The sequence below is a fragment of the Amblyomma maculatum genome, chromosome 1 (assembly GCF_055883805.1).
Source record: "Amblyomma maculatum isolate TAMU_Amacu chromosome 1, ASM5588380v1, whole genome shotgun sequence".
Taxonomy (NCBI): domain Eukaryota; kingdom Metazoa; phylum Arthropoda; class Arachnida; order Ixodida; family Ixodidae; genus Amblyomma; species Amblyomma maculatum.
In genome coordinates this window covers 264,490,442-264,507,611 of record NC_139344.1, presented here as the reverse complement: position 1 = coordinate 264,507,611, position 17,170 = coordinate 264,490,442, and the positions used below count along the sequence as shown (strand labels likewise).

General features: G+C 47.4%; 1 protein-coding gene across 1 annotated transcript in view; it reads right to left on the bottom strand.

Annotated features, from left to right (window-relative positions):
- LOC146206435 (uncharacterized) overlaps window positions 1-17,170 on the bottom strand; it is a 422,112-nt gene that overhangs the window by 258,743 nt on the left and 146,199 nt on the right. The window contains exons 5-6 of the mRNA XM_084591099.1: window positions 2,522-2,818; window positions 1,093-1,334 (exon numbers count right to left, since the gene is read on the bottom strand). Coding sequence (XP_084447225.1) covers window positions 1,093-1,334; window positions 2,522-2,818 — 539 coding nt within the window. The remainder of the gene's footprint in view (window positions 1-1,092; window positions 1,335-2,521; window positions 2,819-17,170) is intronic.

The window sequence follows — 17,170 nt, the reverse complement described above, 5'->3', positions numbered from 1 at the left end:
CGGTTACATAACGCCGCGCTTTGCGCTTTGGCTGTCACGCCCATAAGGCGAACACTCCAGCCGCTCTTGCGTATGGAAGGTGAGGGAGATAGAAATGGAGAAGAAAAGGAAGGCGGCAACACCAGATGGCTTCAGGAGTTTTCCCGCCTTGTAAGGCGCGCCCCGAGACTGTCTGAAGGCGGTGATATACGGCCACGTTGTTTCTCCCGCTTCATTTCATTTCCCGTACGTGCCCTCGGCTGATTTCAGTTTGTTGAGCGATCTCGAAACAGAAAAAAAAAAAAAAAGGGGGGGGGGGGGGGGACAAATTTAGACCATTCTTCTTCTCCGATAAATCTTGCCCGTCGGGCGCGGATGTCGGCGCCTCTAGGCGGCAGCCGGGGCGCGAATGGAACGCGACGTAAAGCTTTGACGCTCTCGCAGGTTCGGCGCTGAGCGATCAATGACAGTGAGCCAGCGTAAGAACCAGAGGCGCGGCATTCGGTTCACGCGCGCAGACTGGCGCACTCGTGCTCCGAGTCACGTATGACTGACGGCAGAGGGCCTTTGATGGATGAGAAGACAATTGCGGCCGAAAGGCGAGCCAGCCAGCGGCTGAGCTAGCCTGGGAAATGCCGAATCTCGGCCGCTATTTCATTTATTTTTTCTCCCCCAACCCCTCTCAGCCCCTAACTTCCTTTTATCCCCGGGCTCACTCCCTTCATTCGAGACAGCAGCGAGACGGCTGGAGTGCAATGACACTTCCGAGATGCAACGTCATCGAGAATTTATTTTTAGAGCAGGGCGAAGACGGTGCTTATAGTGATATAAATGAGGCCAGCAAGTTGAAATCGTTAAAAAAGAATCAATGGCCATTCCATATGTTGCAGAGCTGACGTTAGAGCAGCGCAGGTTAAATGAGGACAAAATCACATCATAAGCCTACTAATTGACACGCAGATGTGCTCGGTATTCCCTGTCGTGCCAAATACTTTCGCTGAGTGGCACATCGAAATATGCGCTCATTCAGCTGTAGGCCATCGTAGAAGAACGCGCTTGAGAAAATGCATTCCGTTTGATGCTGGAAAGCCTGTAATGCGAGGGACAGCGTACCGGTGAGAGGGAGTGCAGTGGTGGCGGGTGCCGACGACGCGCTTATGAAGCGTAATGGCATTGTTGAGCATGTTGAGCAGGAAGTCGACGCCCTCGTCAGCCAGGATAGCCAAGAAGCTGGGTCGGCTGGCGCGGGATGGAGGCTCGGCGTCGGCCGCCGGGTCGCGGCCGCCCGACCGCCACGCCCACCACCAACGACCCGGAGGCGGGTCCGGCGCCTTGGGCACCTTCCAGGGGAACACCTGCGCCGCAACCTCGGTCTCACGACACCCGCTCGTCTGAAGAATGTTCACCATGCAGTGTCTACACTAATATACAAGCGCTTCCATGATCACGCCTCGACATTTTCGGCTTAGAAAAGGATTCACTGCGCCTCTTCGCCCACAAGAGGAACATGACTTTGAGTAGCCCAACTGTGGCTGTTATCCATGCACAGGTTATCTTTAAAGGAGTGACGGTCGCTCTTTATGAAATTTACGATTTGAGAAAATCAGTTAGCCCCTAAAAAACTAATCACTGCAGCATTTTTTGACGTTTCTGGCTTTAGTGCGTGGCCTGAAAACGAGAGAACCGTCCACCGCGGTCCCAGTTTCCACGAACCAACTTAGGCACTTCTACGCGGCAACGTAACAGCTCGTTCCTCCGAAAAGCCGCCGCCTTCGCCGTAGACGGCGGTAGGGAGAAATCTTGATTGAGCGAGAGCTGGGTTCATGACATCACAATCACATGACTTTGCTCTGGAATTTCAAAAGCCCCGCATTCAAATAAAGCTAACGAATTGGAGGAGGTTCAAAATGCAGCCGAAATTGTCAAAGAGGTTCCTCTATTCAGGGCATTTAAGATAATAGAAGTAATTTTATAAACTACATTTGTTGCCATTGGCTTTCGATCTCCGAAGCCTTTCATGCCAGGCTGCAATGCCCCGAAGGGTCCTTGCTACGAAGCGTGTTAGACGGACACCTAGTGAACGCGTTGTGGTGGGTATGAAGTAATAACAAATGTTTGGAGTGTGTACTTAGGTTATAGTAATAATAACTTTAAAAATTTTAAAGTTTCAACGAGAAAAATAAAAACAATTGAGGAATGAAAATGTGGTGTTAAGGGCGCTATCGCGTCTTAAGAGGAAGCTTAATCATTCTCCTAATTTTTGCATTTGACGAACGACTTCAATGAAAACCCGCCTGACATGCACGTGAAGGTGACAACACATACAAAGCGACATCCCTGAATGTGACAATGTATATAACAAGCTGGCAGAGCTTTTAGGAACTGAATCCTTCAGTCACATTAACAAACAGTGTGGCTGATTTTTTTTTTTTTTTTTTGAGCGACCAGACCTACTCAGAAGTTAGGCATCCCATACAGAAGGGGTGCCTAAAATGGACGACCATACACTGCCGGCAGTGTGCTCATGTTGCAGTGCACGTACAGAGGGCAGCGGCTGGAAGGCGTGGTTCTCCTTGAGGCTAGAGGACTGGTGCCACAGCGCGGCCAGCCGGTGCGCCGAGCAGCGGCCCGGGGCGCGACCCCGGCTCGGCCGTAGCGCCAGGCCCCGGGCAACGCCCAAGTCCACCAGCTTGTTGATGAGCAGCAGCGCGGTGAACTGCAGCGCCTGGCCCCCGCGCAGGCTGCTCAGCGCCACACGCAGGAGCTGGCACATGTGCGCGGCCACTGCGTCGTCGTCGACCGCTGGGTCGCCGGACTCGCTCTGCTCGGATGTCACCGTCTGCGAGGTGACGATGTTACCGAGAAATTACACACTCTGCATCGAAGTATTGTAAGCCGAAATGCATCGGCATTCTTAAGGGCGTCACAGAAATATGTAACGTCGCACTGCAAGTATTGTACGCCACTGCTGCTGCTGTGAAGGTTCCTAGTGGATGCTAGAAGGCGACAACGTTACAGAAGCAGATGAATGTGCAGAAAAAAAGGCATGGTAGAGCACTAGACTGTACGTCTAAGATTCTTTAAGCTGGCAACATTCCGAACTGTTTCTCACTGCGCCAAGAAGAAAACTAACCGCAGATACCCTCAACGTCTCCAGACTTCGCATTTCACTCAAGGTTGCATTAAGCTTAGGGGTAGTGAAAATTGAGGCGTACAACATGCGTGATAATACCGAACATGCTGCGCTCAAGCGCCCTATGCGCTAAGTTAAAGTCAATTAAAATAGTCATCTAGTATCGACAGTTGTGTTTTGAAGCAAGCCCTTTCGATACTATGCGGCATTGAGTTCTATAAAAGAAACATCTTTCTAATGCATGCCACGCCTAGATAACCCCACCCCAGGACTGCAGGCGTGCTGTTAAATGTTTTCACCATCATAAATACACTGGAAACAACACAAGGATCGTTGTCACTAAAGAAACAGTTGTGTTTTTGTTTCGTTACATCCCTTCTAACCATCCAGTAACGACCCAACGTGTACGGCAGGTCTGTTTAAAATTCCCGCCTTTTATCGGTGTGTCGGCACAAGTATTTTTAGTCAGTTTAATTGATTTTCTAACCGCTGGTGTCAGGATGCAAGAAACAGAAACTCCAGCGTTGGCACAGGCATATTTATGCATATTATATGCACGAAACGTGTCAACCACACGCATCAAAACTATTGCACTCGAATGGAGAAACGCAGGCACACATGGACATACGAGCGCGGACAAGATCACCGGCAAGAGCGGGCAAAATGACGTGCCAGGAAGGGCACTCGGGCTCGCTGTGATGCGCCGATTCTTTTAATCACCCCCCTCCCCTTTTGCGTCTATTTAAACTTCCTCTCTTCACGCGAGGCAATAGCAGTGGCCCAGAAACATATAGCCCTCTTTTTCGTGTCGTAGTGTGGACGGAGGGACCGACGAAAGACTAAGGGCAAAGAGGCGAGAATGCGGCTAGTAACGGCATTCCTGCTTTAAGAAAAACGCCACAGAAGACGAGACCTAAAATGAAAGACAGTCGTCTTTTAATTCGTTTCTCGTCTTCTGTTGCTCTGCTGTCTTTTTTGTGAACTACATATGCCCCAACAAACCCAACAAGCCATAGTATGATTTTTATTCCACTGCCCTCTTAGCTTTCTAGTACCCGGTTGAGTTTTAAGAATTCCTTCATTCGTTTGGGAGATGAAAATACGCACTGGATTGTGTTTTCAGACAGCAGAGAAGACGCAACTGAGGATTAGCAAGATCCACCCCAGCTTTTGCCCAAGACGAGCACCAGATGAATAGGACGCCGTTCGATGACTGGCGCAGATTGACCCTCCAAGGCGGCTTACGGTAGAGGACGTTGGATAAACAGGGAAGTAAGACAATACGGAAGTCGCTCATTCGAGGTCTGGCACGATGAAACCCTTGGCCAATTCTTTTCCATGGTTCAGTTCTTTTGTCTGTGCCTTAAGCCGGCCCTGCTTTCTACTACATAATGGCCGAGCAAAAGATTAAAGCGCAGACTGAAGTACTACAGAATAGACCGCGCGTTAAGGAAACAAAACGTTTTTCAGAAAACAAACCGCAGCTAGGCTCATCCCATATGCCATTGGAGGGTTTTCCTCTTTCTGGAGATTACCTGAAAGACGGACACGCGTAATATTCCGCATGCACATTTTCAGGCGGATGAAGACTTTGAACGACGACAGAACTTAATCACGTGCACGGAGAAACTCTACGAGGCTTTATTCGTGATGAGCGATGATACTAAAAAGTCAGAAGATTAGGACCGACGAGACGAAGAATGGTGAACATCGAACGGCCGCCTAAGCCTTACGCTTTCAGTGGTTTAAACGGCGACAAAAAAATTGAATGTGCAATGTCATGCCTTGAAATGGGTGAGCTGCTTCAGGGTAACGTTATGCTTACTTTCTTTTAATGAATAAGTAAGGCAAGCAAAATACCTCGCATTGCTAGTTTTGAATTACTAGTTCAGTATACTTAAGTCATGTTTGTCGGGCTATCATTTGCACGGTATCTAAGATATTTCCTAAAATAAGGGAGGTCTGTCAAAGGTCCAAATGAGCAAAACTGTCTTGCAAGCGCGAATCACGATCAAAGCCCGCCTATAGTTTTCATCTAACCTGGCCAGCCACACTAACTTGTTCGCTTTTAGGTAGCTGCTAAGCGTTTTTCTTGTCTCGGGTGTCGAGCTAAGGGGCCCGTACTTATCGCCCTGCATTAGGGGCCGGCCTCACAGTCAGCAAAAAAAAAAAAAAAAAAGAAACAATAACTTTTATTCTAGAACAACATATATAATTGCGCTTGTTTTCTTTCTTGCCCATATGGGAATGGCTGGGTAAGCTGTACCACTGGTGTTACGGGTGGAAGTAGAACCCTTTTACGGGATAGTTGATATTCTGCACGACGGACGAGGATAGTCTTGCTGCTTGTGTGCCTTTTTTGTCCTCTTCCGTCGCCCCGTATTATTTTGTGGATTATGGGCGGAGAGTGGCAAGACAATTTTTGTTTGTACAATTAATTATGGTTAGCAAAAATAAACGACGCATGCTTTAACCCAGTCATAAAACAAGAACTGGGGGTAATTAAACTGGCGTAATCGATATACAGGTTTCGAGGTTACCACGAGGCTTTGCTCTGCTCGTTCCGCTGTATGTCGCAGGCTTTGCTATAGTGCTTACCCAGCCAAAACCATTCGTCTTTTGATGTGCTGAATCGCACTGAAGCCATGCAGCGCTGTGAAAATCATAGCTGAGATTTCAGCTACACAGGTGACGATGACGTAAAACTGTCAGGGATGCAATACAAGTTTCTGTTTGGCTGGAACCACGCCAAGATTTATACTTGGGTATTAAGGCCGGCCACCGCGCAAGCCACAGCCAAAGAGCTGGTTTCGAGCATGTTACCAAGGGCCATGCTACGCTTCGCTCTCCCTTCCTTTTGGCCCCCTCTCTTCTCAGTGGCGCAGGCAGTGGCGAAAGGCAAGCGGCCTCAGATTTGTGAAATCAGTGCCTGGCCATCGGACGCCAGCTCTTTCCGTAGCGCTGTGCAGCTTAGTGGAAAACAGCCTGGCTCTGGCTGCGGAACAAATTCGCACTACACACTCTTCCGCATCCACCTCTTTCGGCGGCGCATATCACAGCAACTGGCACCATCGCCCCGCCGTGGTGGCGTCGTGGTTAGGGCGCTCGACTACTGTGCCCAAGGATGCGGGATCGAAACCCGGTCGCGGCGGCCGCTTTTCAGTGGAGGAGAAAAGCAAGGCGCCCGTGTACTGTGCGATGTCAGTTTTCAGTTTAGTCGTTCAGTCGTGTCCGACTCTTCGTGACCCTATGGACCATGTCACGCCACGCTTTCCGGTCTCTCACTATCTTCCTAACATCACATAACTTCATCTGCAGTGCCTCGAGGATGCCATCTAACCATCGCGTTCGCTGCCTACCCCTTCTCCGGCGACCCTCAACCTTTCCCAACATCAAATCTTTCTCCAGCGACTCCTCTCTTCTCATCAGATGACCAAAGTAGCTGAGCTTTAACTTTAGAATTTGACCCTCCAATGAGCAGTCCGGGTTTATGGTCGACAATATCGACTGATTTGATCTTCTGGCAGTCCAAGGAACTCTCAAGAGTCTTCGCCAGCACCACAATTCAAACGCGTCAATTCTTCGGCGGTCAGCCGTTTTCACAGTCCAACTCTCGCATCCATACATCACAACTGGAAAGACCATAGCACGAGTTATACGGATCTTTGTTGGCAGACTAATGTCTCTGCTCTTTACTAGGCGGTCAAGGCTAACCATTGCTCTCTTTTCCAGAAGCAGGCGTCTCCTAATTTCATGGCTGCAGTCTCCTTCCGAGGTAATCTTGGAGCCCAAGAACAGAAAATCTGTCACAGCTTCCACTTCTTGTCCATTGATGCTCCAGAACTTGATAGGGCAAGACGCCATGATCTTTGTCTTTTTAATGTTCAGTTTCAGCCCAAACTTCTCACTCTCTTCTTGTACGCGCATCAGAAGTCTCTTGAGTTCCACTTCACTTTCTGCCATTAAAGTGGTATCATCCGCATATCTAAGGTTGTTGATACGTTTTCCAGCAATCTTCACTCCAGCTGAAGACTCGTCCAGACCGGCCTTCCTCATGATGCACTCTGCATATAGGTTAAATAGGCAGGGCGACAGTATGCAGCCTTGCCTCACTCCTTTCTCGATCGGAAACCAATCAGTAAGACCATGCCCAGTTCTGACTGTGGCCTCTTGCCCTTCATACAGGTTCCTGAGGAGACAGATGAGGTGAATTGGAACTCCCATCTCTTGGAGAGCTTGCCACAATCTGCTGTGATCTATGCAGTCAAACGCTTTCGCATAATCAATAAAGCAGAAGTAGATGGGTTTCTGGAACTCTCTTGCTTTTTCCATGATCCAGCGAAGGTTAGCAATTTGGTCTCTAGTTCCTCTGCCCTTGCGAAACCCAGCTTGCACGTCCGGAAGCTCCCGATCCACATACTGCTGCAGCCTACCTTGGAGGATTTTCAACATCACCTTGCTAGCATGCGAAATAAGCGCGATCGTGCGGTAGTTGGAACAATCTTTGGCACTGCCTTTCTTTGGAATGGGGATATAAACTGACCTCCTCCAATCCTGTGGCCACTGCAGGGGTGTCCAAATCTTCTGACATAATGTATGCAGAATGTTAACAGCGTCGTCATGGTTGAGGTTTTGAAGCAACTCAGCTGGAATGCCATCAATTCCGCTAGCTTTGTTCTTAGCAAGGCTGGCTAAGGCCCATTCAACTTCACTCTTCAGGATGCCCGGCTCGAGATCAGTAATCACAACCGTCTTATGTTGGGTTTGCACATTCGGGTCCTTCTTGTACAGTTCTTCTGTGTATTCCTGCCACCTCTTCTTTATCTCTGAGGCTTCAGTGAGGTCCTTGCCTTGTTTGTCCTTTATCACGCCTAGCTTAGCACAGAAGCTTCCTTTGATATCTTTGATTGTCTTATACAGAGCTCCAGTGTTCCTTAATTGGCTGTTGTCCTCAACTGCTTGGCACTGTATGTTCAGGAAGGCATTCTTATCTCTCCTTGCTATTTTCTGAAAATCCGCATTGAGAACCTTGTATCTTTCTCTTTTCCCCATAACTTTTGCCATCCTCCTTTCCTCAGCTATTTGCAAAGCCTCTTCAGATAACCAGTTTGCTTTCTTGCATTTCTTTTGCTTTGGAACTACCTTAGTAGCAACTTCTTGTATTATATCACGAACATCAGTCCACATCTCTTCGGGCTCTCTGTCTTCCAGATCTAATTCTTGAAATCGATTCCTCACTTCCACAGCATATTCTAATGGAATTTGATCCAGATCATACCTGAAAGTCCTTCTAGTTTTCTGCGTTTTCCTCAATCGAAGCTTAATTTTGGCAACAAGAAGCTGATGATCGGTGCCACAATCGGCCCCAGGCCTTGTTTTTACTGCTTGTATAGCGCTTCTCCATCTCTGCCGGCAAAGAATATAATAGATCTGATTCCTGTACAGACCGTCCGGTGAAGTCCATGTGTACAGGCGCCTCTTGGGCTGTTGAAAATGAGTATTCGCTATGGTCAGGTTGTTTTCTTGACAAAACTCTACTAGCCTCTGCCCAGCTTCATTTGGCTCGCCAAGACCGAACTTGCCTATAATTACGGATATTTCTTCACTCCCGACCTTAGCATTCCAGTCTCCTATGAGAAAAACGACGTCTGATGATGGGGTGCGGTCTAAAAGGCATTGTAAGTCCGCATAAAATCTCTCAACATCAGCTTCTTCAGCAGCAGTGGTCGGTGCATAGACTTGGATAACTGTTATGTTGAAAGGGTGACCTTGGATCCGAAGTGAAATCATTCGGTCGTTTTTGGGGTTGTACCCTAGCACTGCTTTGCCCATTCTTCTGTTTACTATGAGAGCGACCCCATTCCTTCTCTTGGATTCGTGCCCACAAAAAAAGACATAATGGTCGCCGGAGTTAAATTCTCCCATTCCGGTCCACTTCAGTGCACGTTAAAGAACCCCAGGTGGTCGAAATTTCCGGAGTCCTCCACTACGGCGTCTCTCATACCCTGAGTCGCTTTGGGACGTTAAACCCCATAAACCAACACTCTAAAGCGACAGCAGCGGTCATCGTTTACTCTAGCTCAGAGAGCCTTTTCTTGCCAGTCTGCGCCCCATTACAGGCATTTATTGAACTGAGGTCATCCTAGGTTTTCATTGAATTTAACATTGCAAGAAGAATCTGCATTTCGATAAATTAGTAACCAAAGAACAACAGTACCCTGTATCCTTTGCCGGCTCTGCCCGGGAGCGCACCGTGTAGCCCTCTGATCTTGTTTACAGCTCACCCGTCGCTTACTGAGACACTTGGTTGCAAAATATGCCGCGTATTGAGACTGATCGACCGATCGAAGCGCATATGGCACAAAGAATATTCCTGCTAATTCTCTCAGTCTGAACAGCCCTTACTAGTAAATTCCCGGATTAGAAAAAAAAAAAAAAACGATCATTGTCACAATTGTTTTCTTTATCACCATTGTTCCACGAACAAACCTGTCAGACAACAGCAAAATATGTAAATACGCTAAAGCGTATGAGAAGTTAATTGCGACGCCGATTATGGGCGTGCCAAATTCTCACCGCTGTATCGGCAAACTGCGCTTCATATAACCAATGCGTATAAACAGAGGCCACATTTCTGAGCAATTTTGTTCTTCCGTAGCTATTACGCTGTTTTTATCCCATCGGGCAGCCCTGCTTCCGATACGAGAACCAGTGACTGACAGTGCCTGACAGTTATCAGCCATGATGATGGCGACAGCTACCAGCGACAACAGGGTCAACTATTTAATACGAAATAGAATCATTACGATATGCCCTTTGTGGTGACGTCATTCGTCTTGACTGTCGTAAAAGGTGTTTGTGCATTTTGTACTCTGGCACCTTGTTTTGGTATATAGGGCACAGCGTCCCATAACGACTCAGGCTATGAAGGACGGCATAGTGGAGGACTCCGGAAACTTCGACCACCTGGGGTTTTTAAGAGCGTAAGCTCTTACTTCTCCGGCGATTTCTGTCGGTTTGTCCGGGGCTCCAAATTTCTCCGAAACAGTGTTCATCACGGTGGTGTTCCACCTTAGCAATCCAAGGTGGCATCCACCCTAAGGTCCGAGATTCAGGACGGTGCTAAACGGTTCGTTGGGTTAATGCTCCCAAAAACTACTAATCGAGTTGTGCTTTAAAATGCATGACGTAGTCTTACCGGCGACCTCTGGTCGTTGCAACGGTAACAGGGCTGTAACTTCTCGCATCCGTGGCGATAAATTGTTAAATTTCTCTAGAGGCAAGGAAAGATTCTCGGTGGACACCTTATCCGTGCCGTAAAAAAGGGAGGAAGTTGGGAGTCAAATACGAAAAAGGGAAAGAGGGGCCGTAGTGGACGGTTCCATCATAATTTCGACCATCTGGGGATCTTTAACGTGCACTGACATCGCACAGGACAAGGACGCCTCTGCATTTCTCCTCCACAAAAAGTGGCCGCCGCGGTCGGGATCTAACCAGGGTACTCTGATTCAGTAGTGCCTTAACCACTGAATCACCGAGGTGGTTATGACGGGCGTACCAGTAGCAGCAGCAGCACGCAGGCGGTACAGAAAGAATCGTCGTTATGTGCTCAACATGTTGATACCCGCGTATAGGACCTAGGAGTGAAATTCAAACGTGCTTACCCCTCAGTGCGGAACCGCTTTGAATAGCGCATGATCTTCAATCGAACGCCAATCGGTGGTGTGCTCAAATAATATGGTGTGCTCAGTACGCTAAAATTATGATCCTATGGATGGCGGCAGAGAGACCGGAGTGGTGTCTAATGATTAGTTGTGTTCGTACGCGTAAAATTGCAATTCTAAATCTACTTTAATTTTAATGGAGGAGTCGTACCGCCGACGTTTCGGGGTTTAAAATGGTCAAAATTCGCGTTAGCCAGGGGGTGCGTATCAGGCGAACCACAGGTCGTAGACATGCGGATGGTATCAAACGATTCGCTCGGCGAGATCTATGCGAAATGAGCTGCAATGGATAACAGCTTCCGCTTGCATTTCAACGCCTATCGGCGGTGCTAGATATTTTTTTAACGCACACTGACATCGCCTCCACACGCTTTCCAGGCTCTTAGTGTCAGAACGTATTCCTTTAGCGCTAACAAATCTGAAATGAATCTGAATCCATCCAGCGCGTCTACATCATCATCATCGTCAGCCTGACTACACCCACTGCAGGGCGAAGGCCTCTCCCATATATAACCAATTAACCCGGTTCTTTGCTAGCTGCATCCACTTGACCCCTGCGAACTTCTTGACCTCATCCGCCCACCTAACTTTCTGCCGCCCTATGCTACGCTTTCCTTCCCTTGGAATCCAGTTTGTTACCCTGAGCGAACATCGGTTATCCTCTCTTCGCACTACATGTCCTGTCCATGTCAATTTCTTCTTAATTTCCACTAGAATGTCGGTAACTTGAGTTATTTCTCTGACCCACTCTGCACGCTTCCTATCTCTTAATCCCTTAAACTAATTTACAAGTTCTTTTAAATCATTAGTGTCCTATCTGCCGGTGGGTACTATAACCTGTTTATCCGATAGTGCGCAGTAGAGAGAGAGAGAGAGAGATAAAGTGATTAATGAAAGGAAAGATGGAGAGATCGGCCGGTGTTAGATACACTGGCCTGCTAATCCACACCTGTCCCTTTTCAGAGTGTACTGAGGGTCAGAGCCAACCCGGAAGGTCAGACCGCGGCCAAGCTCACGTGTTTACTCATTTCCCTGGAGATGGGAATGGGCTGGTGCCCATATTAGCCGGATTATGCAGTCATCCTGACATGTTCCCAGTATCCTTTTTGCTTGCAGAGACAGACTTCCTTTGAGAAGCTTTCCTTTTTCTATTTTTCAATTATGATTGTAGCAGCCATTGTCCTTGCCATCGCAAGGGCAATGACTGCCTTTTCAGGCGTGTCAGCTGCGTTCATCCTGGCCTAGCCGCTAAAGACAAATTTTGAAATATTCGGTGACTCAGCCAGACGGCAAGTTGCCTGAATGAAAGATGGAGGCCAAGAATCTTTGAGACACATTCCTTCTGGGGAAATGGGTATACACTGTAGCGTTTGATAACACAACAGTCTTCATTCTGTACCAAAATAATATGAAAACAGGGCTGTTTGAAGCCTTCTACATTGGGCGGAAATGGTGACACGTGAGAAAAAAAGCCTGCCAAACGAATTTACAAAATAAAAAGACGACTTCTCAAGAAAGAGACAAACCTGGACCCTTCGCGCATGCTCAGTAACCAGAGAAGAGAAGCAGATTTATACTCTCTGACCCTATAATTAACTTTTTTTTGCTTGGTTTCTGTTCTGCTGTTTAATTTTCCTTGTGTGTCTTTTATTAACCTCAATCAAATTAATTCTCGCCCAAGAAAAAGCAGCTGGTAGCTTGGTCTGTCTCTACGTGCATGTGGTTTTTATTGTCCCTTGTTGCTTCGTATTAACCGAGTCGCATAAAAAGGAAAGCAAGGCCCATTCTACGCCCATTCCCTACTATCAATTCATGGTCTATCTAGAAATCATCATCATCATCATCATCATCATCATCATCATCATCATCATCAGCCTGATTATACCCACTGCAGGGCGAAGGCCTCTCCCATATTTCTCCACTTAACCCGGTTATGTGCTAGCTGCATCCACTTGACCCCTGCGAACTTCTTAATCTCATCCGCCCATCTAACTTTCTGCCGCCCCCTGCTACGCTTTCCTTCCCTTGGAATCCAGTTTGTTACCCTAAGCGAACATCGGTTATCCTCTCTTCGCACTACATGTCCTGCCAATGTTCATTTCTTCTTCTTAATTTCCACTAGAATGTCGGTAACTTGAGTTATTTCTCTGACCCACTCTGCACGTTTTCTATCTCTTAATGTTACCCCTACCATTTTTCGTTCCATAGCCCTCTGGGTTGTCCTCAACTTAAGTAGAACTCTTTTGATTAGCCTCCACGTTTCACCCCCATAGGTGAGTACAGGCAAGATGCAACTGTTGTATACTTTCCTCTTGAGCGATACCGGTAAGCTGCTAGTCATAATCTGCGAGTGCTTGCCAAATGCGCTCCATCCCAATCTTATTCTTCTTGTTATTTCCTTTTCATGGTCCGGATCTGCGGTTACTACCTGTCCTAAGTAGACATATTCGCCTACTACTTCCAGTATTTCGCTACCTAATGTAAACTGCTGTTCCTTTCCGAGGCTGTTGAACATTACCTTAGTCTTCTGCATGTTGATTTTCAAGCCTACCTTTCTACTTTTCCTGTCTAGGTCATCAATCATTATTTGCAGTTCATCCCCCGAGTTGCTTAGCAAGGCAATGTCATCAGCAAATTGCAGATTACTGAGGTATTCTCCATCTACCCTTATCCCTAACTGCTCCCATTCCAAGTCTCTGAATACTTCCTCTAAACAAGCTGTGAATAGTACTGGGGAGATTGTGTCTCCTTGCCTAACACCTTTCATTATGAGAATTTTGTTACTTTCTTTATGCAGAACTATGGTTGCTGTGCAGCCGTTATATATATATTCCAGCACATTCACGTACGGCTCGTCTACCCCCTGATTTCGCAATGCCTGCATCACCGCCGAGGTTTCAACTGAGTCAAATGCTTTTTCGTAATCAATGAATCCTATATATAAGGGCTGGTTATATTCCGAGCATTTTTCTATCACCTGGTTGATGGTATGGATATGATCGATAGTAGAGTACCGTTTCCGAAACCCTGCTTGATCCTTTGCTTGATTGCAGTCTAAGGTTGTCCTGATTCTATTAGCGATTACCTTAGTAAATACCTTATACGTAACAGACAGTAAGCTGATTGGTCTGTAATTTTTTAGGTCCTTAGAGGCCCCTTGCTTGTGAATGAGGATAATGTTTGCATTCTTCCATGGTTCCGGTACCGTCGATGACACCAGGCACTGCGTATACAGGGTGGCCAGTTTTTCTAGCACGATATCTCCCCCGTCCTTCAGCAAATCTGTAGTTATCTGATCCTCTCCAGCTGATTTCCCCCTCTTCATAGTTTCTAGTGCTTTCTTGACCTCTTCCTTCGTCACTGGTGGAACGTCTGAATGTTCTTCCCTACCGCCAATCTCATTACGGCCCTGACTACTTTGGCTACTGTAGAGATCTGCATAGCACTCCTCGGCTACTTTGACTATCTTTTTCATAATAGTGATGACGTTGCCCGCTTTGTCCCTTATCGCATACATCTGGTTTTTGCCTGTGCCCAATTTCTTCTTTACCGCTTTAAGGTTTCTCCCGTTCGTTACAGTATGCTCAATTTTCTCCATGTTATACTTCCTTATATCGGCCACCTTGCGCTTATTGATTAGCTTTGATATCTCGGCCAATTCGATCTGGTCTGTTGGATTGGAAGCTTTCATACTCTGGCGTTTCTTAATCAAATCTTTCCTCTCCTTAGACAGCTTACCGGTATCCTCTCTAACTATCCTACTGCCTACTTCTACCGCGCACTCAGTAATGATATCTCTGAAACTATTGTTCCTTGCCTCTAGGGTAATGTCGCCATCCTCAGTTAGAGCTGAATACCTATTCTGTAGCGAGATCCTGATCTCTTCTGCCCTCCCCCGCAGCCCTCATTCGTTGATGGGTTTCTCTCTGACTAATCTGTTGCGTTCCTTCTTCAGATTTAGGCTAATTCGGGAGCTCACCATCCTGTGGTCACTGCATCGCACTTTCCCGATTACCTCTACATCTTGCATAATGGCGGGGGTTGAACACATTATGAAGTCGATTTCATTTTTAGTCTCTCCGTTAGGACTTTTCCATGTGCATTTCCGGTTCTTCCGTTTGCTGAAGAAGGTATTCATGATTCGTAAGTTATTGCGCTCTGCAAGCTCAACCAGTAACTCCCCCCTGCTATTCCTAGAACCAATGCCATAGTCACCTACTGCCTTCTCTCCTGCCTGTTTTTTCCCTACCTTGGCATTGAAGTCGCCCATTAGTACAGTATACTGCGTCTTTACTTTTCGCATTGCCGATTCTACATCTTCATAGAGGCGTTCAACTGCCTGGTCATCATAACTACATGTAGGTGCATAGGCCTGTACAACCTTCAGTTTATTCCGCTTATTAAGCCTAATTACGATGCCTGCAACCCTCTCATTAATACTATAGAATTCATCTATATTACCCGCTATATACTTATTGACAAGGAAACCTACTCTTAGTTGTCGCCTCTCTGGTAAACCTCGATAACACAGTACATGCCCATCCTTCAGTACAGTATATGCCTCATTCGGGCTCCTAACCTCACTAAGCCCTATGACATCCCATTTCATGCCCTCTAGTTCCTCTAACAGCACTGCTAAACTAGCTTCACTAGCTAGGGTTCTAGCGTTAAACGTTGCCAGGGTCAGTTTCCAATGGCGGCCTGTCCAGCGGAGCCAGGATTTCTTAGCACCCCCTGCTGCGTGACAGGTCTGACCACCGCCATGGTCAGTTGTTCCGCAGCCGCTGGTGACTGAGGGCCGGGGTTTTATGGAGCTTATCATAGGAGGTTGCGGCCAATTACTGTACCAGGGTGGCCAACTCCTGTTCTGGTGAGGGAGTGCGTTTGCCGGAGGTGTTCACCGGCATCAGGTAGCAACTGTTACGACCAAGCATCCGCATTTGCGCGCTCTATTGTTCGCCTGTGGGCATGGATAAGTGCTGTGAATATGTGGTGATGGTCCAATGGCTCTAAGTGAGCCTGTTTCCAGGAATCCTGTTTTGTAAGCCTGTTTTGCTTTGTGGACACTCTGCAAATGCCAAATTGACCCTGCCAAGAGAACATCTGGAAAAACACAAAGAAACGTCCCCCTGCGGGGAAATGCAGGAAGTGCTTTCTTTCTTTTGTTCACCCTTCCAGTCGATAAGCCCTATCGTCCAGTGAGGAATGCCTACTTTCCAAAGGAGACGACAGAGTGACATGTCCGCTGACGTGCAGGACAAGAAAGGAGCATGACGCATACAGCCATTAAGTGATTTCCCAGGAATGCAGGAAAGATTTGCAATTGTCGAAAACGGACAATGCTGGGAGCGGATGCGGCGCCACGTGCACTCGGGTTTCTGAGAAGTAAAACCACTTGTCAGAACCAGCCTGTGGTTTCTTTGCTGAAGAATAGAAATGTACCTCCTCTCCTCGCCGTTCCCAAGCTTTTCCCGCCAACAAGTGATCACGCCCAACGAATGAATGCCGGACCAGTCAGTGCTTCAGACCATCAGTGCAGTGATGTGTTCGATTGGATGCCGATACCTGAGGGGCGTGCCCTGGATTTGGTTGGTCAGCATCTTCAGAGAGGGGCTGGACATAGGGGTTTTTAAGGACGCTGCAGAGCACGAAATGTCGCTCTGGGCCCTGGGTAAACGGCTCATCCAGTCGCTTCTCGCTATGAACTCTTAACGCTTGCCATTTTGCTGATGTACCCTTCTTTTTCGTGTAAATAATCTTGTAAATAAGTTTCTCAAAGTGCCATTAAACCTGCTTGTACATATTTCACCAACTTCGAAGATTCAATCCTACTTCAACCCCGAGTCTCTGCACGCTACCAAGTGAAGGCCGGGTCGACATAGCCCCAGCGTCACGACAACTGGTGACCAGCGGTGGGATCTGAATCTACAAGCCAAAACATCTGATGACTGGAGGTGGGATCTGGATCTACAAGCTACATCTGGTGATTGGAGGTGGATCTGAATCTACAAGCCACTACATCTGGTGATCGGAGGTGGCATCTCAAGCAACAAGCAGGAGCAACAATCGGCCAACAAGAGGGCAGCTCGGAACATCGATCGCATGTGTGGGTGAGTGCTTGGCTTTTCTTCTGATGTGGACCAGGTTCTAGAACAGGGTTAGATTTTAGAACTGGTAAAAAGTGTTGAAACGCCTTTAGGTTTGGTAGTTTGCACTGTTGTTTTGGAAGTAGCCGACACTCGGAGCGATCATGGACCTACAAAAGCTGCAGAAACCGGAACTGTTGCAATTGTGTGAGGAATTGGGAATTGATACAAGTGGTTTGGCACGAAAA